This window comes from Manis pentadactyla, chromosome 4 (genome assembly GCF_030020395.1).
Source record: "Manis pentadactyla isolate mManPen7 chromosome 4, mManPen7.hap1, whole genome shotgun sequence".
Taxonomy (NCBI): Eukaryota; Metazoa; Chordata; class Mammalia; order Pholidota; family Manidae; genus Manis; species Manis pentadactyla.
The window spans coordinates 171,822,020-171,841,800 of NC_080022.1; the positions used below are offsets into that span (position 1 = coordinate 171,822,020).

The 19,781-nt window shown below is 52.8% G+C and overlaps 1 protein-coding gene across 1 annotated transcript in view; it reads right to left on the bottom strand.

Moving 5' to 3' along the window:
- The window catches only part of LOC118907544 (formin-like protein 1), a 58,981-nt gene extending 54,343 nt beyond the window's left edge, over positions 1-4,638 (bottom strand). The window contains exons 1-6 of the mRNA XM_057499527.1: positions 4,632-4,638; positions 4,390-4,466; positions 3,223-3,306; positions 2,608-2,788; positions 1,582-1,664; positions 731-804 (exon numbers count right to left, since the gene is read on the bottom strand). Of these exons, the coding sequence (XP_057355510.1) occupies positions 731-804; positions 1,582-1,664; positions 2,608-2,788; positions 3,223-3,306; positions 4,390-4,466; positions 4,632-4,638 (506 nt within the window). The remainder of the gene's footprint in view (positions 1-730; positions 805-1,581; positions 1,665-2,607; positions 2,789-3,222; positions 3,307-4,389; positions 4,467-4,631) is intronic.
- Between the last annotated feature and the right edge of the window lie 15,143 nt (positions 4,639-19,781).

The following is a 19,781-nucleotide window of genomic DNA, read 5'->3' on the forward strand; positions in this document are numbered from 1 at the left end:
AGATATGCAGGAAACCAGGGATCCAGAGGAGGAGGCACTGGGCCAGGCACAGCAGGGAAACAGGGAATGGTAGAACACAAGAGTAAACCACCCAGGTCCCAGCTGGCCACCCCAGGTCACATCTGTCCCTGTCTGTGGCAGGTCTTCAGGAAGGGTACCTCTCAGGGCCAAGTGCAGGGGTCCCAGGCAGGCTTGGGCTGCACTGTTTGAAGTGGCCAGAACAGCGGCAGAGCACAGAGAAGCATGGATCAAGGCTCTCAGAAGCAACACGGGACTGCAGCGGGCGCTTATGTGACAGAGCACTGGGCAAAGGCCAGGTACTCAAGGAGCACATCCAGGCCACGGTTCTCCTTGTTCAGGAACTCCTGCACCCACCTGCGGGGCACAGCGCTCCCTGAGTTCTAGCCAGGAAGAAGGTCCTACCCAGAGCGGGCTCAGAACGGGCAGAGCAAGGGCCCAGAGGTAAGCTTCCCCCAGGAAGACACCAACCAGCCCCAGCCCCAGAAAACCCAGCAACACTAGTGGGTGCCAGGGGGCCCAGGCAGGACCCAAGTCCCAGCCATGCTTCGAGGGGCAGGGAGAGGTGCCCAGGAGAGGAGGCAGAGCGGCTGCCCTGGCCTCCTGACCCAGAGGCGGCCCACAGGCACAGCCTGTGCTGGGGGCAGGGGAGTAGCGAGGGGTAGCCCCGGGGGCTGCCGGGAGGCAGAGGGAGAGCTGAGCCCTTGCTCACCCAATGTGGTTTGTCCTCAGGGAGATCTCCAGCTCCCGCAGCACCTGTGTGGACTCCTGAACTCTCCTCTTAAACTGGGGGCCAAGAACAGAGGACTCTGGTTGGGGGAGCTTCAGTCTCCCTCAGGCACACCAAGCCCTGATAGAACAGCCAGCACCACCCACCCTTCCCCCAACAACTGGCCTTTCACGTTCGGCCTCCCCCACAACCCGTACACACCTGCCTGAGCAGAAAAAGCATTCTCAGGCTGTGCACACTCTCCCATGCACAGACACTCATGCATGGACACAGGGTACACACACATACCTCCATATACAAACTTACAGAACACACATACACAACCATATGCAGGGATATGGTACATGCATGTTCAAACATGAATACCCTGAGTGCACACACACAAACGTACATCCATACATCAGCACCCTGGGTACACGGATATAAGGTACCCACACATTCATACATGGACACATGGACACACATACACACACACATATACATGGACTCAAGAGTACACACGTCCATAGGTGGACACAAAAGTACACATAGAGTACATACACACACATCTATCCTTGAACACACAGGGTGTACACAAGCACACACACTATACAACTACACACAAGCGGACATATGGAAGCACAGACAGCTATGCAGCCGAACCTGCAAGAGAGCGGGCCCAGGGCACTCTCAGCCCCCTACAGACACGCTCACACATGCACCCACAGAAACCCACGGAAAAGCTTGCACACACAGTTACTGTAGGTGCCTAGAGCCTGGAAGGTGTAGGGGGAAAAGGACAGAGAAAAGGGGGAGACATATACCCCCAAGTTAGACATCCAATCTGATGCTACCTTTCGGCTGACACCACCAGTTTCCAGGTAACTCTTCAGCTTCTGGATATAGGCTGAGTGGGGTGCTTGACTTGAAACCGCTCCTGGGGAGATGGAATGGGGTGTACAGGGGACCAGCCAGAGCCACCCCAGGGCAAATGACCAGCCCTCGCCCATTCTCAGCTCTGACCCCAGATCCCAGGCTCTCTTAAGACCCCTCTGAAATACCAGAAGTCTAACCAAACCATCCACCAAACCACTTTAAAATGCCCACCTCAGGCCCAGCCTTCCCTCCCCACTGTAGCCTCACAGGCCACAGCCCTAGTAGAGCCTGGGGTGGGGTTTGGAGGGGTCGGTTCTGCCAAACACCTCATCCTGGGGGTGCTACTGAGACAGGCCAGTAGGTGATACCTTCCAAGCCCTCTGGCCCTCCCCGGATCACACACTAGCCTTGAGCTGGGAGTACAGGGAGGAACCCTCTGGAGGGGCCTGATGAAGGGCGCCAGCTCCTTGGCAGGCTGAGGACCCCTCCCCAGGGCTCCACCGTAGCCATTCCACCACATGTGTCTGTAGGCACCTGTGCGGACACTCATCTCCTGTGCTCAGCAGAGCAACTCCAACTCCCATTCCTCACCCAGGGCTCCCATAGCCTCTCACACAAAGAGGCAGGGCCTACATCAGAGGCTCCGTGCCCAGAGGAGCTCCCATCCTTCCCAACCTAGACCCCTCAGATATACCCGGACACCCCACCAAACCTCCCACTTCTCTCAGGCTTTGAGCCTCGCCAGGCCCAGCAGCAGGAACCCCTGCCACAGCCACAAAGCCTCTGGAGGTAGCTCCCCTCCCTTTTCTTGTGGTTCAGCCCTTACCTCCCCCAACCCCAGACTCCTGCCCAGCCTGCTCAGCCCATCCCAGTCCATTAGCAGAAGCCAAGGCCTAGTCCTGGCTCCCAGGGGAGGCTCCCTGCTCTCTGGCTCCCCGTCTCTGCCTCCAGAGCCACAGGCCTGCCCCCTCCCTCTCTGAATCACTGCAGCAGCCAGGCCCCACCCTGCCCCAGCAGTGGGACAGGAGTCCTCCCTGCCACCATGGACAGCGGCCCCAGAAGCTGGAGGGGTAGGGGCAGCCGGTGAGCCACGGGATGGCAAGCCGCAGCACCAGGAGGCAGGGGTTCTAGAGCCTGCCCCCCATGGGAACCGGTTGCCTTGGGGTTGTTGGTTGACTGCAGCATCTCGGGACCCAAGATAAAAGGAGGACAGGGATCCTGCCCCTTCCTCCCCACCTCCCATAGGGTCCAACCCTGGGGTTACCCCCTCTCTTCCCCAGCCCAAAGCTGGAGGGTTGACAGAAGCTGCTCCAGGGAGCTCAGCAAGAGAATAATGACAAGGCCCTATGTGCACTGGCCTGTGCCCTTGTCTAGGCCCTGCCAGCTCTTCAGAGGGAAGACCCAGCCCTGCTTGTGACTCATGAGGTCCCTGGGGAGGCCTATGTCCAAGAGGGGGTGACTCCAAAGTCCTACAGATACCTCCAGTACCCTTCCCAGATGCTACACTGGCTTCTGGGCAGGGTCTTGGCCCTCTGGGCAGCATGACAGCATCCCCTCTCCTGCCAGACCAAACCTGACCAGGGTAGGGCACCCTGAGAGCAGAAGGGCCTGGTACCCACCTGGTCACAGATGAGCTCCCACTTCTTCTCGTTGTCATACTGGCTCAGCAGCTGGACTTTGTCTGGAGGCAGGTTCATGTAGTTCTGGGGAGGGGAAGGACAACATAAAGACCCTGAGCCTGGGGCCCCCAACACGAGGGCAGGGGAGCATGGGCATCTTCAGGGAACCCACTAGGGCCAGCTCCCTAGCGGGTGTGTCACACACGTGACTCCCCAGCACCCTCTCACCCCAGGAGGTAAGCTGCGTTAGCCAAAGAAAGGACTGAGGCCTAGCGGTGAAGCATCTTTTCCTCTGTGCAACAGCCAGAAAGTGACACTGGGATCTGAATCCAAGTCTGCCCGACTCCAGGGCCTGGATTCTGCCAACCTGGGTTCACCGCCTCCCTGGCACAGCTGGCAGAGGCAAGAGCTGGGGTTTCTCAGCCTGCCTTCCCGGGACCTCAGGTACCCTGGACTCCTGTCCCCTTGCACCATGAGGGAGTAGCATCTCTTCTCCCATTTGCATGGGAAACTAACAGGGGGCCCAAGTGTGGCCAGGCACGGACTGTGCCCTGTCACCGTGTGCCACCAGGCACAACTGGGACTTTGTGCAGTCCTGGCCCAGGGTGCCAGCGCCCCATGAGCGCCAGAAATCTCCTGTGAGGAACACAGACAGTGGTCTCCTTCCCCATCCCTCTCCAGCTCCCTCCCACCTCATCCCTTCTGGAAAGAAGGAGAGGAGGACAGGCCGAGGGGCTGAGGTCGGACAGGCAGGGAATTCCAAGCAGGCACATCACGGCTACAGGGGCCAGGGGCATTCCGGGGGAAAGTCACCCAGCGGAGGATCTGGGGAGAGCAGCCAGCGTGCTGGGTCTGTGGTGACCCAGGCTGGGACTCCCCACAGCAGTGCCGAGAAAGGTCAGCACTGCTCTGTCTGGGCCCCCCCACCGAGCCACAGATGACAAGAGGGCAGTGTGCCTGCCCAGCTCCCCCCACAGGGCAGATGTAGGGCCCCCCCTGGGGCTGCGGAATCACCAGGCATTGCCAGCACTAGGGGCTCTCTGGGCTCCCAGGGCTTGGCATGTCTCACTAATAGACCCAGAAGATGATGCCAGTTCACCCCAACTCAGTAAACCCCAGGTTTATTGAGGATGTGCTATATGTCAGGCCCTGAAAGACAGTCCTTGCCCTCAGGGGGCTCTGAGTCTCCCCTGCGGACGTCACCGGCTCTGGTGGCGCAAAGGAGACCTTCTCGATCACATGTCCTTGAGAGGAGGCCACAGCTGGAGCTGAGAGGGACCACACCCACGCCGCCGCCACCTCCTCCTTCCTCTCTGCGGTGCTGTGCCTAATTCTAGGGCTCTAGGCAGACCTCACCCCCAAAATCACTCTTAGGTCAGCCCAGACAACAGGAAGCTGGGTGCACTCACCCCGCATTGCCCAAGCTTTCCGGCCAGGGACCCACTTGAGACGTGAAAATGCCACCCCCCAGGGCCCGCTGGGGATGGGGCTACGTCATTCTTCTCCCATTGCGAAAGCGCGCGCCTGGATTGAGGAACCCGCTGCTCTCATCTGCCACCCTTCCCGACCTGCCAAAGCCAGAAGAGCTCCTGCCGCCAGGGGAGGCACTGCCCTGCAAGGGGCCCTGCAATGGAGGAGGGTCCTACTTGGTCAGGAAGGCCTCCCTGGGGCCTTTCTCTGTCTCTGTCTCTTTCTCCCTGGTCCCTCCTGGTCCCTCCCCACCAGAGACACAGGGCTGCACGGGGCCAAGGGGGAAGGAGAAGCAGCGAGAGAGGTCAGGCAACCCCAGGAAACTGGAGCAGTGGCCAGCACACAGGAGGGAGTCGGGGGGTGGGGGGAGGACTAGGGAGTGAGAGCCATGGCCGAGCCCGGGCATCCGGGCCTGAGAGGGGACGGCTGCTTCCCCACATAGGCCCTCACTCACACCGGGGCCTGCTCTGAGTCCTGGAATGGCCCCAGGGCAATTGTAGGGGCACAGCAATTGTGGTCGCCAGCCCTGCCTGATGCTTACCCTACAGGCCCTGCTCTGAGCCCTGCACACGGATGCTACCCTCCAGCCTCTCCACGATTGGCACCCTTATTCTTCCCATCGTACAGGTGCAAACATAGCTTCGTTTAGTGACCTGCCCAAGGTTATGAAGCCAGTAAGAGGGAAGTTGGGCTGGCGTTGAGACCGGAGCCACTGAACCAGCACCCTCGCCCACTCCCCCGGAACAGCCCATGGTCGTTACTGGGGCAGGGGAGGCTTCTGCTGGGCTGGCACACCTGTCCCAACAGTGGAGGAGGGTAGGGCACCCCTTTGCCCCTGCCTCACCTGGGCCTCCTCAGGCCCCCGGGCCCACATGCCAGCCTGCCAGACAGGCTAAATTTAGGCTCGGAAATCACAAATAGCTCTGACAGTGCTGAGTACCAATTAGCAGCTGTTCCTCGGCTGTGCCCACCCAGGAGGCTGGTACCCCAGGGAGCAGGAGAAGGGCCAGTGGATTCCATTGCATCCTGAAAAACAGCATCAGACCCCCAGGCCCAGGGCCCGCAGCAAGGAGGCAGCACCATGGGGGTGGGGGCTAGGAGACAAGAAGATTGGCGGAGCGTGCTCAAATGGGGCAGCAAAGGACCGGGAAGAGTCCATTAAAGTGGGAGAGTCCATTAAAGACCTGAAGGTGAGGGATGGTGTGGTGAGCAGGTGTTTGTGAAAACATCTGGGTAAAACAGACCTGTTTCCAAGGCTTTACCAAAAATGAACTGCCCTTCAGCCCGTTTTCCTTGCTGCCCCGAATGCTTTGGGTCAGAATAAGAGTAAGATAGGATGCATCTTTTAGGGTGTGGTCAAGCAAAGGAGCCAACACTCCGGCCCTTCTGTTAGAATATGTGGGGATCATTCTCCCACCTGCCCCAGCCTCTCTGGGTGAGAGGGGCCTCCAGCCCCTCCAGCCCCTGCCCCTAAGACCACATCCCTCCCCACAAGTGCTGACACATGGGGAGGTGTGCCTGGCGACTGAAGGGGCTCTGTCTGCCTTTGGACACAACCACACCCTCCCATTTCACTTTCAGTTTGAGCTGAGACTATGTCTCAAACCACCTGCCCACCCTCTCCCCATAAGGCCTGGCCCTTCCAGCCCCAGGATGCCCTTGAACTTGGGCATCAACCCAAGTGTCAGACCAGCCACCCAGAGCTTCTGCAGCCTGATGTGCCCAGAAGCCAGGCCCTGACCCCCAGTCCCACTTCCCCATACATCTCCCCTCTGCCCATCTCTATGTGCCTCAACCTTGGTTTTAGAACTCTTAGAGCATCTCCAAAGACAATCAATTTCATCCACTTTTTGAAGTTCCAGTGTATAGATTTTCTAGGGCGCTTATAAACAATCCCAGGCTTAGAGGAGGGCTGGCCCTAGGATCAGGTCCTAAGAGTTCCAAAACGCTAACAGCTTCTCCCATCAGGGTTTCAGTGTCCCTAAGGCTGGGACACAGGAAAGCAGGGTGGGAGCCAGGGCAGCAGGCTGTATACTGCAGGCTGGTAGGAGAATAACAACATTTCCAGAACACTCACTCTGGGCTAGTCGCCAGTCTAAGTGTGTTACACCTATTAGCTTATTTAAAGCTCAACACAAATGGGAAACTGAGGCACAGAGCAATTAAGTTGCTTGCCCAAGGTCACCTGCCTGGCAAGCTGGCATGAACACTCAGTTTCCGTGGAAGAAGGAGCGCTGAGGGCAATGAGAAACGTGGGTCCTGGCCCCCAAGGGTGTTCTGGCCCCAATTCCCCTGTCTGGGGAACAAGGAACAGCCAGCCCCATTTCCTGCCACCCAGCACCCTACACTTCCTGTTGTTGCCCACACTGAGCTCTTACTCACTGGGGAACCCCCCCACTCTGCCAGCACACCGTCTCTCAGAGGGAAGTGGAGGCCTCCCCACCCCCTTCCCATGTGCACCCAGCTACCGTTAGCATCGCTGCAGCCCCACCCACCAGGAGAGACAGGCGCTCCATCTCGCGGTTTCTGGCCGCCAGGCAGTTTTCTGTCTAGGCCCCTCTGTTGCTGACCTGTGTGATGGCAGGGAAGGCAGGCTGGCCTGTGATGGCTAAGGACTCAGCTTGGCTAGTCTTGATACTGGAGGTGGGAAGATGGGAGAGGTGGGCTCTGGGCACCTTCACCTAGAAGGGCTCCAAGAGGGAGTGGGCCAGAACACCAGCCGCTCTCACAGTGGGGAGTGTTCACTGAGCGTTGCTCTGTGTCAGGCATGGTGCAAACAATCTATTCAATCCTATCAACAATCCTAGGAGGCCGGCACATACCGTTATTATTCTCTTTTAATACCTGGGGAAAACCGAAGCTCAGAGCTTGCTTAATGTCACACAGGTAGTAAGTGGCAAGGACAAAACCCAACCCACAAACTTCATGACCCCAAAGCCCAGGAAGCTACCCTGCCTTACCGAGGGTAATCCCTGTGCCTCGCAGAGGCAGGGAGACCTGAGCCACCTTCCAGAGCTCCATGTTCCTAAGAAAAATGCAGAGGTGGCACCTGCTCCTGCCCATCTCACCCAGTTCTTTGCCAACTGGCCCCAGATGTCACTGTGAATCATGCCTACCACATCCCTAGGCTCCCAGGGTCAGAATGTGCTAGCCCTGCCTGCTAGGAATGTCACGCCACAGCCTCTGCCCAACCCAATATCTGCCCACATGGCCACAACCCCATTGGGTTCCTTCCCCGGCAATGACAAGCACAGGGCCTGAGTAACCCCACAACTACATACCCTCTAACATCATCTGCCCCACCCTACAGGAGGGGGCTGGACAAGGAGGCAGTGTGTCAGTCACAGGCCAATGAATGGGGACATCCACCCCCACTCTTCCTCACCAGCCCCATCAGGGAAGGGGCCCAGCTAAAAGCAGGAACCCCAGGGTCCACACCCTGTTTGGGTCTGTGCTGACCTCCGCACACAGTCTGGCCAAGTGCCCACACCCCTGGGAACATGCTCAGGGCAACCCAGGGTGCCAGCCCCATCAAGCAAACTCCTCTCCAAATGGATCAGCCACGTCCTGGCTGCCAGCTCTTGGCATCTTGGCATCAAGCACAATGTCCCAGCATCATTCCTGGATCCCTTCACTCCAAGGTTACAGACTCCTCCCTGCCCAGGCACATCAGGGGTGTCCTATGCCTGTCTGTAAGCATGGACCTTCTGGGCAGGCCTGGAATTGTGCCTGGCCATCCCAAACCCTGACTCTTACAAGGGAATGCTGGGAGGGGCTGGAAGACGCCCAGCCTCTGCTACAGCATAGGAGAGGTGCGAGTGGGGAGCCTGGCTGGCTGCTTTTTCCCCCATTGCAGCAGGCCCATGTCGCTGGGCAGCCATCGCTCCTCCACTGTTGCTAAGGCAACAACCAGAAACCCTGACTCAACCCACCCCTTCTCCCCACCCCTATTTAAGGAGGGGCACCCCCTCTCACAGCCTCCTCAGAAAAGTAGCCCCCCACCACCCACTCTTGCATGGGAGAAAGGGAGAGCAAGTTCCATCTCCTGCCTGGCTGCAGCCTTGGTGGGGGCACCCCTCACCCACAAGAGGGGCCCCACAGCCAGGAGACAGGAGTGGTTTGGGGTTTTAAGATCCTACTCCCCACCAGGGACCAAAGGGCTGAGCCTAGTGAAAGGAAGAGTTTCCCTGGGGCCATGTGACTAGATCCCAAGGGGAGGGCTTTGCTTCTCCCATCAAGACTGGGGGACCCCTGGGAGAGGTGGTGGGGTGGGCCCCTCACTCTCAGCAGTCTGAGGTTCTTCTTGTAGACATTCACTAACGACAGGACTCAGCTCTGGCCACAGAGGCGGGGTGCAGATGGAGGTGCACCCTGCAGTACCTGTGGTCAGTCCTGCGGGTTTATCCAAATCTGTAGCCTCCGGCAGCCTTAGGCAGAGGCCAGTGCAGTCACCCCAGGGCAGGGCTCTTGCCCCTGCCAGCAAGGAGTGAGAGGAGCCAGATTCTTAGGCAAGTGACCTTGAGTTGTGTTCTGCCCACACAGGACAAAGACCGCGCTGATCCTTCCCAGGAAGAAGATGGAGTGTAAACTCATGTGGGTTCCTGGGGGCTGGGGAGCTGAGCCCCAGTGGGTACTGCTGACCTAGATTTCTACCCAACCACTGCTTTCTCCAGCAGGACACCCCATAAAACCTATCTCTGGGCCTCCAGCCTCCACACCCTGGTACTCAAGGACTCCCAGTGGCATTTAGTGTCCGACTCAGCCAGTCAGAGCTAAGGCCAAAAATGCAAGCAAGGCGATCAAGTCCTACACAGGCATCAGAACCTCATCATTTGACTTCTGGATTTTCCACTTGTCTGAATTATGCACTGCTCCTCCCCATTAGTGTGTGTATAACAGAGAATGGACTGGAGCCTGGACCTCACACTGAGGGCCCATCCCACCCCCATTTATAGACACACACTTGGGGGGAAAGACAGACCTGTGTGTCTGGCAGGAGTCCAGGGATCCAACACCAACTCAGGCTCCCCAGATGGTCCCCAGAGACTGTCTTTCCTCATTCTCCCCCTTCCCTCATCTGCTCAGTTCAGCTTAGCTCTGCCAGCCCAGCTGCGGGGTGGGGGGAGGAAGTCAGGCTGCAGGCCGCCGGGGCCAGAGGGCTGGGCCGGGGGCAGGAAGCTGCGGCGCAGTCTCCCCCCTCGGCGAGTTTCTAACTTCTGCTGTCGCTCCCGGTGCGCGCAAACCGCATTTCGCCGCCGCCGCCGCTACGCACCCAGCCCCAGGGGGGCGGGCTGGAGGGAGGGGGCGGGCGCCGGGAGGCGGCCGGGGTCGGCCGCGGCCATGGCGCGGCGGGGAGGGGGCTGCCGACCCGGGTCACCTCCGCCGAGGGGCGCCCGGCGCCGCTACACCTGCAGGAGCGGCAGGCGACCGAGGCGAGGCCGAGGTGGCTGCGTGCCCGGCGGCGCCTCCGGGTCCTAGAACCGTATGCTTCCTCGCGCTCGGAGCTGCGGGACTGGCGGGGTCCGGGCGAAGGGGGTCGCGGCCTGGAGGCCGGACGGGGCGAACCTCGGAGTCGAGGACTGTCAGGAACCGCGAGCGGCTTGGAGACCCATGATGGAGCGGCGTTGCGGCGCAAGGCTCCGTCTTCTCTCGGGTTCCCGACTGAGAAGGTGGGAACCCCCTTCCTGGGCCCCTAGCCCTTGTTCCTCTCCTCCTCCGTTTAGCCCAGAGACCAGCCGAGGGCCAGAGGGAACCGCCTGCAAATAGGAGCCCCAAAGCAGGGCAGGGGGTGCAGATTCAGGCCAGCGGAGACCCCGCCAGCTATCCTGCCCTGGACCAACCCTGCGCCTGTGCTGGCATCTCCAGCGGCTCTAGAATGGAGGCGCTCAAGGAAATAGGCAGGCTGCGAGAATCTGGGTACCATCAAAGCAGTCTTCAGGAGAAACGCGGGGATTGGGGAGCGGAGGACTGAAGCCAGCGTTCAGGCTGAGAAAGGAGCAGGTGCCCCAGAAGCGGATAAAATCCTCATGCAGTCACCTCCAGGGACGGAGGGTGGCTTCCCGCCTTGGAGAATAACAATCTCAGAAGTCTGTCAATTACAGAAATGCTTCCAGAGGTCTTTCATTCATCCTGACAATGACCAGGGAAGGTAGGTATTGATAATCTCATTTTAGAGATGGGGAGACTGAGGCTTGGAGTGGTTAAGTGACTTGCCCAAGGGCAAGCGGCTAAGAAAGGGCAAAAACAGGCCCCTCTCTGGCCACCTCCCACATCTACACGGCCTTGGGGCTGTTGACCTGGCTCCCCTCCCCTTGCCCTCTCATCCAGGGTGGGCCAGATGGGTGAGTTTTGGGGGATGTAGGACTCCAGGTCTGGGGCACAAAATCCAGCCTGAATTTGAGGCCCTCCTCTTTCACTTGTTCCTCCGTTTCCCCATTTAATTTGTGGAGATTCCCCAGTTACCCCTCCCTGTCTTACCAAAGCACTGAGGACGGAGGGCCTGTAAAATGAGCCCCGGATTTTCTCTAGATGAGGCACAGGACCATAAGTGTCTCCTCCCCTGACAGCTTACTCTTTCTTCTGCCCTTCTTCTCAAATTCAGAACCACTGACAGGAGATGAAGCAGGAGCTGGGAAGTGTATCTAATTTGAAGGAAAGACCCTGGATGAGCGAGCCCCTTTCCCCAGGCTGACCTATGTTAAGGCTTTCTTCTGCCAAGGTCACCAGCTCGTCTGGTGGGTGACAGATGTGGTCAGTTATTTCATGTCCTAGCCAGGGACCCATAAGGTAAGACAAAGTAGGTTTCCTTAAGCATGCTAAGACAGTGATCCACTACCCTCATCTCCAGCCTAGGACAGACCAGTCTTGCTCTTGGGTTCTTGCCCTTGAGATTAGCTGGGACCTTTTTTTTTTTTCCTCTTTGTATTTCTTTTTAAAGAATTTAGTTTCTGATGCCTTCAATGGCTGTTTCCCTTTAACAACAAACTTTAACACCAGCAGTGTGCCCGCCAGCACTGTGCTCACTCCTGGAGATTCTGTGGTAGATAAGAAGAGTCCTTGTCCGTGGGCTGCTCACAGCCCAGCAAGGGACAGATTCTAAGCATATCTGGGAGAGTGGCTACTAACAGTCAGCCTCTGGTGCCAGTTGTTCATACTTCCTCTTGCCCAGAACTACTTTAAGCAGGTAGAAGGGTGGGGATTGTCCTTGCAGCTGAAAATCCGAGCTGGGTGGAGAGCCTGTAATGCAGTAGCCATTCCTGAAGGTATGTAGGCCATAGTCAACCACCACCCACCCAGAAATAAAGCTGAGCTAAGTAGGACCTCATGTGGAAAATGATCAGTTTGGCAAACCTACATTGTCTATCATGCTGATCAGAACTGTGAGGTTAAGAAAAAAAGAGAAAATTAATCAATTATTATCTAATGTGGTTGGCTTGACAGAATGTATCTTTCCCATCATGATCCACAGAGGAGGAAATTCTAGAAGGGATGGTTGGTGATATTTGGAACCAATGCGTTAGTGGGTTTGTGCTTCTACCTACTGGGCACAGGAGGTATGACAGCTAAGACGGTCAGGGCCTCCAATGGTGATAGAGTTGGAGTCACAGTATGCGTGGTATTTATGGACTGTTGTAGCCTTGTCACCTCGGATGAAGGGATTGTACAGTCACTGGAGACACTCAGAGGGCAGGTGACTGAGCAGGTTTCGCAAGGCATCTCATCCTCCCCTTCCCTGCTCACCATTACTCAGTTGGTGCCTTTTTAAAAAAAGAAAAAAAGGTAATACATGCACAGTTTCCAAGAAAAACAGTTTTAATGTATCTTTCCAGAGATATTTTGGGAATATACAAGCAGTGTGTGTGTGTGTGTGTGACACAAACGATAGCGCACACTCCACAGTTTGGTACCTTGCAATTTTCATTCAATAATATACATACATATATATATATATATATACCCTGCCTCTACAAAATCTATACAGTCATCCATCACATGGGTGTGTCACAATCTACTTCACTATTCCTCATCTAATGGATGTTTAGTTGTGTCAACCTACTGTTGCTATAAATACTGGTGCCTCCAAAAATTGTCTTGGTACACATATAATTGTTTGCACTTATGTGTGTGTATCTGTAAGACAAATTTATAAGCATGACATTGCTGGGCCAGAGGTTTTGTGCTTTTAAATTTTGGATAGATTTTTACTAAAATTTGTATAGATTTGGAATTGCCCTCCAAAAAGTTTGCCCCAATTGGCAATTCCCAATAGTGGACGAGATTGCCCATTTCCCTACATCCTCACTAACAGAGGGTCTTATTGGGCCTTTTGATCTTTGGTGAGGCCTCTATGAAAGTCTTTGTCACAGGCAGGTGATGATCTGCTTCTTTCTCCAAGGCAAAAACTGTGTCTTTTCTCTGTATCCCCAGCACAGGACTTAAATATTGAATGAAAGAATACAAAACTGCACTTTGGCAGGCCTGCAGGGAGGGAGCAGACGGCTAGTGGTGAGGAGAAAGCCCACCCTTAAGGGCCACTCTTGTTTCCCAGCCTCTGCCCCAAAAGCCCTGCTCTTGTAGCAGCTTCCCAGATTTCAATATCTGGTTGAGGATCCAGCAGTCCCAGGGCAGCTCTGACTCTGATCTCCTGCATCCCAGGGATGGGCCTCGTCATCACTAAACTGCCTAAAGACTAAAGATAAACCAGTGTTTGGCTATAGAGGACTGGTGAAACCAGCAATCCCATAGAACTTTCTGTGATGATAGAAATGTTCTGTATCTATGCTGCCCAATAGGGGATCCATTAGCTACATGTAGCTACTAAGCACTGGAAATGTGGCGAGCGCAACTGAGGAAATGAATATCAAATTTTACTTAATTGTAATTAAGCTCCATGTAAATAGCCATGTGTGCTACTATGTCAGACAGTGAAGGTTTAACTAAACTATAGTGTATCCCCACAATGGAAAACTATGCAACTACAAAAATAATAATAATAATAATAATAAGGATCCAGATACAGATATGGCAAGGTCTCCAGGACATATTTTGAAGTAAAAATATGGTGCAGAACAGTACATATAGTATGTTATCTTTTGTGTAAGAAAGGAAGTGGAAATAAGAATAAATGTTTGTATTTTCTTGAATTTGCATAGGGAAAGTAATAAAAGTGGTAACCTATAAGGTGGGGAAACAGGGCGGACAAGAGAGAGTTGGGAGGCATCGAAAAGACTAAGAACAACAAATGCTGGCAAGGATGCAGAGAAAGGGGAACCCTCCTGTACTGCTGGTGGGAATGTAAACTAGTTCAACCATGTGGAAAGCAATATGGAGGTTCCTCAAAAAACTCAAAATAGAAATACCTTTTGACCCAGAATTCCAGTCCTAGGAATTTACCCAAAGGAAACAAGTTCTCAGATTCAAAAAGACATATGCACCCTGATGTTTGTTGCAGCACTATTTACGATAGCCAAGATATGGAAGCAACCTAAGTGTCCATCAGTAGATGAATGGATAACGAGGAGGTGGTACATATACACAATGGAATACTATTCAGCCATAAGAAAGAAACAAATCCTACCATTTGTATCAACATGGATGGAGCTAGAGGGTATTTTGCTCAGTGAAATAAGTCAGGCAGAGAAAGACAAATACCAGATGATTTCCCTCATTTGTGGAGTATAACAATGAAGCAAAACTGAAGGAACAAAAAACAGCAGCAGACTCACCAACTCCAAGAAGGGACTAGCTGTTACCAAAGGGGGGCAGTGAGGGAGGGTGGGTGGGGAGGGAGGGAGAATGGGATTGAGGGGTATTATGATTAGTACACATGGTGTGGGGGAAGCATGGGCAAGACAGTGTAGCACAGAGAAGACAAGTAGTGACTCTGAGGCATCTTACTACACTGATGGACAGATGGACAGTGACTGCAAGGGGCATGGGGGGGACTCTATAATATGGGTGAGTGTAGTAACCACATTTTTCATATGAAACCTTCATAAGAATGCATATCAATGATACCTTACTAAAAATAAATAAACAAATAAGAGAGAGTTGAGAGCAAGACAATGCATTTCTCTATATACCATTTTGATTATGAACCATATGCATTTATGACCCAGTCAAAACTTAAAGTAAAATAAAAGCAAGTTGCTTGCTGTCTAACCAAGGAGGGCTGTTCTATGCCTCTTGTTGGCAACTTGTGGTAAATGAGAGAAGTAACCCACTACACTGTCCCTTGTATGTGACCCACCACAGCCCAGGAGAGTGGGATGGGCAATGCCTCATGAGCCACACCCCAAAGTGACACAGGTGCCCAAGCCTAGCTCTGCACCAGACTCTGGGGGAGGTGCGGTCAGGGATCTGTGGCTTTTATGGTCCACCAGGTAACTGTCTGGCAGACACTGAACTATCCTTGTCCATACCCCCTAGTGAAGAGAGGACAAGCCCAGTATCAGGCACATGTCCCTTCCCTGTAGACAGCAGTGGCCACTGACAACTTCCAGGCACCAACTGCAGGGAATGTTCAGAGGCAGGTATTTCCCAAGTGTCATTTGAGGCTGGACAGCAGCTCGGCAAGGCAGGCCCGTTGCTGTGCTCTCTGAGCTCAGTGTCCTCTTGAGTGACTGATCTACCCAAGGTCACACAGCTGGCAAATGTCAGAAGCGGGATCTGAACCCAGTCATAAACCCCCTGAGCCTCAGTTTTCTTAATCTGCAAACATAGTAATAGGTTTCATGGAGTTCTTTTGAATGTTAAATAAAATTTCAAGTAAAGGGCTAATAGAGACTTTTATTTGTAGCAATAGGGCAGATATATGTCTAAAGAAACCCTTCTGGAACAGAACTAGAAACGCTAAATAAAAGATAAAATGTGACTGTGTGTGTGTGTCATTTTCAATGCAAGACTGAGCTGGCAAGAAAGGAAATATCCCCAAAGGTACAAATACAGAAAGAAGAAAGACAAAACCTGGGGCTTCATAAGGCAAGACGTTGGGCACAGACGGTCTGCCCTTTCCAAAAATTAAGGGTGCCCGAAGGTGACATTCTTGGGTAGATTTGAAAAAAAAAGAAAAATCCACCCTGCAGAAAGAGATGGTAGGATACTTGCCTGCCTCCGTTTCTTAAGAAGGTATAACCATTCTACAGTTGTCTGCACCTAGTAACATGGCTTTAAAATCATAAAGGAGAAATAGTGGGAAAATAGAACAGTCCACCAATGTAAAGGAAGATTTAAATCACCTCCCTCTGGAATTGGTAGATTAAGCAGACAAAAAATTTAATAAGTGTGTAGAAGATTTGAACAACACAATGGCAAGCTTAATCTAGTTGGATATTTTGAATACTCCAGTCAACAGTTGGCAAATACACTTTTGCTTTCAGGTGCACATTTATGAAGATGACCACATATCAGACCATAAGGCAAGTCTTGACCAATTCAGAAAAATCATACAGACATCATTACCTGACAGCAATATAATTAAATTGAAAGTGAGCAATCAAAGACAATCCCATGTATTTGAAAATGTCAAAGTGTGCTTCTAAACAGTTCATGGATTGAAGAACCCCTAACAGAAATTACTAAAATATCTATAATAGAGCATCAAAGTATTATGTATAAAGTCCTTAGCACATGGTGCCCTAAAAATGGAAGTGAGGATGATGATGGTGAAGACAAGCAAGAGGCTGTGGACAGGTGATTCCTGCGAGACACGCTTTGCCGAGGTCAGTTCCACGATCAAAGGCAGAGGGGTAAAGACTGAACGATTGTGGGTAGGGGTCACCACTAACTTGGGAAGGAGGGCACTCAAATAACTAACCTGTGAGCCAGGGATTATTCTGGTCCCATTTTCCTAATGAGGTCCCCGGGCTGCCAATGGTGAAGGTCCTCAAGTCACCTAGTTCAAACATCACAGCCAGAACTCCAACCCAGGTTGGCCATCTCACTTTTCATGCTGCCCATGTAGGCGCAGCTGAGGGAGGTGGGGACAAACTTTTTGGTTAACACCAAATCTTAATCTCAAATTAAACGTTTTAATCTCTGAAACAGTCTGCCAAGGAAGCATTTCATCCCCTCTCAAACCCTGGAGGGTCTGCTCAGCTGAGAGGTCACAAACCACAGCATTACCTTCATTGGTCTGTCTGTCCATCTGTCTCAACAAGCTCTGCTAGCCCGACCATAAGTGAAACACGCGGTCTTTCCTTTCAGGACCCAGCAGCCCACATGGACTAGGGTAGAGGAGACCCCATTCAACCAGCAGCCAAATGGATGGGGCACACAGGTGAGAGGAGAGGGTGGGCAGGGCCGCCAGGCCCATCCCTTGGGCTAGGGGTCACAGAGCCTTGGACATGGTGTGTAGTAAGCAACAAACACTGACTGAAGGAACACTTAAGGGAGACCTGCTGAACACCAGGCACTGTGCCTGTGAACGGGTTGTGTTTGGTCTGTTTGTCATGATAACACTCTGTGGTTGCTGTTATTAGTACCAATTTTAAAGACCAGAGCTCAGAGACGTTAAGTGACTTGTCCAGGGTCAAGAAAAATGGCAGAGCAGAGACAAGACCCCAGGTCTGGGGGCCCAGCTCTCCCCACCATTCTCTCTGGAGCAGGGAAGTTTTCAAATGTCTCCCTCCAGGCCAGCCCGCCAACCCACAGGCCAATGTGATGAAATCCAAGGTCAGCCCTTGGGCAAGCAGTTGAACCGATTTACTTATTATTCAATGATGACTTATGGTGGGTCAGCAGTATGCTTGGCATCAGAATTATTAAAATAGAATTCTCTAATCGTATTAGAGAATTAGACCCAAGTCCATCCAGAAAGAGCTCACAGCCTAGAGTGGGAGCATGAGAGGTGGTGCTACATGTCACAGGGGCCAAAGAAGAAACTAACCCAGACCCACTCCTGACACTCTTGTGTCCAGGACCAGAAGTCAGCTGGAACCCAGTTACAATTCATCTAAACATTTAAAATTATAAACTGTGCTAACACATAAATAAATTCTGTCATCTTACCCTGGTTCATATACCTTCAAGAGGACCCTGAAAGCCAGGTTCAAAAAACAATTCTAGAACTCTGCACTGGAATATGACAGGTCAGAGAGTGCTACCTTCCCTTCCTGCCCTCAGCTTTGTCCTGCATTAAGAGGAGCCACAATCACACACACATACACACACATACCTGGGACATAACCTGTGCAGGCTCCTCTGGGCATGGAACCCCAAGATCCCAGGTACCTGAGGCCTGGGCAAGTCCTGTGCTATCCAATATGGTAGCCACTAACCACATGTGGCTGTTTAAATTTGGATTTACACTATTTATAATTTAATCAGTTAAAAATTCAGTTCCTCAATCTCACTGAGCCACATTTCAAGTATTCAATAACCACATATGACTAGTGACTACAATACTGGACAGAACAGGTAGAGAACATTTCCATTATCAGAAAAAGTGCTACTGGACAGCTGGTCTAGAAGATGAGGCATAGCTGCCTTAGAATGTCAGAAAACCTTCACAGAGAGGGTGACATTTGAGCATTTGACCAAATTAGTGAGTGAGTGGGAAAAGGAAAGTGAATGGCTGTTTAGAGAAAACAGTACATGCAAAGGTCCAGTGGCAATGACTTGTTGAGAGAAACACACAGATTTGGTATGACTGGAATGAGGGACATGGGACTAGAGGGAGGAGAGTGGGAGTCTGGAAAGATCCACAGGTTCAATATCCAAGGTCCTGGACACACGATAAGGAGGTGAGACTTGAACTTGGTGGTTGATGGGGTTGGGTTGCGCAGGAGAAACATGATTAGCTGGGTACATCAGAAAGAGAAGGAAGAACTGAAGACCAGTTAGAGATTTCAAAATGAAACAAAAACAGCTGACCAAGAAAGGGAACCAGAGGGGAGGGAAGGGAGAGATCTTCCAGAGTCAGGATACGCTTTGATTTGGGGGAGTGAAAAATAGCTAGTTTGGAGTGCAGGTGGTGTCCAAGGAACAAGGACAGAAGAGGAGTTATAGATTGGGAGAGGAGTAAACAGTTCCATTTGGGATTCCTAGAATCTAAGGGGCCAGTCCAGACACGAAGACAGAGGCCCAGGGCTGCACTCCTAAGTTGGTGAAGAAGGGGAGGCAAGAAGGCTGAGCGTCCCCAGGTTGGTGAATGAGTCCTGAGACCCAGCTGGGGACAGGAATTGGGAGTGTGTCTCCAGTGGGGTGTGGGGAGGCCACAAGAAAGACCAAGACCTGCAGATTTCCCTGAAAAAAGCACCTCCTGCCGGACCAACTCCCCAAGCCGCCAGCAGGCACCGGCTAGCATTGGGTCTGTCCTTTGTTGATGAGGGAAGATGGGAGGAGACTGGGGAAGCTGGCCCTGGGAGGTTCCAGGGAAAAGGGTGAGTCCCCTCCCTTGGGAGGAGGTCAAGAGCTTAAGGACCGTGAAGATGATGAGTTGGGCAGTTAGGGTGTCCCTAGTGGCCTTCAGAAAGAATAATGCTTTCAACCGAAGCCGCTGAATCTCAAGGGCAAGTTTGGTGGCAGGAGGAGAGAAGGGGAGAAACTGGCAGAGCTGAAGCTGGACATCAGCAGAAAGAAAACACACTCATAATCGGCGGTGCCATTCTTAACCTGTGTTGACAATCTGCTAGAAGTCTTTACACTTCTACCTTAGAAGTAGTCCTTAGAGGTTCAAGAGTTGCCCTAAGGTGGAGAATCCCGCCCCAAGGACACAATATCGATTATTTAGTATTCCCACCAGGGATGTGTACACTTAAGAAAACACCAGACAAACTCAAAATGAGGAACATTGAATTAAAAGAAAAAGGGGTACGGGTTACACTCCTCTCTGAAAAATGTCATGAGAGATGAAAAAAGATAAGAAATTGCTCCAGATTAAAGAAACCTAAAGTAACATGGCAGGTAAATGCAATGTGTGGTCCTAGCCTAGAGCCTACACATGAGAGGAAAAAACTCTAAAGGACCTTAATGAATCAGTTGATAAAACTGGAATATGGGCAGTAGATTGAAGTATTGTATCAATGTTAAATTTCCCAAAGTTGCAATGTCTACTGTGCTTATGCAATAAAAGTCCTTGTTCTTAGAAA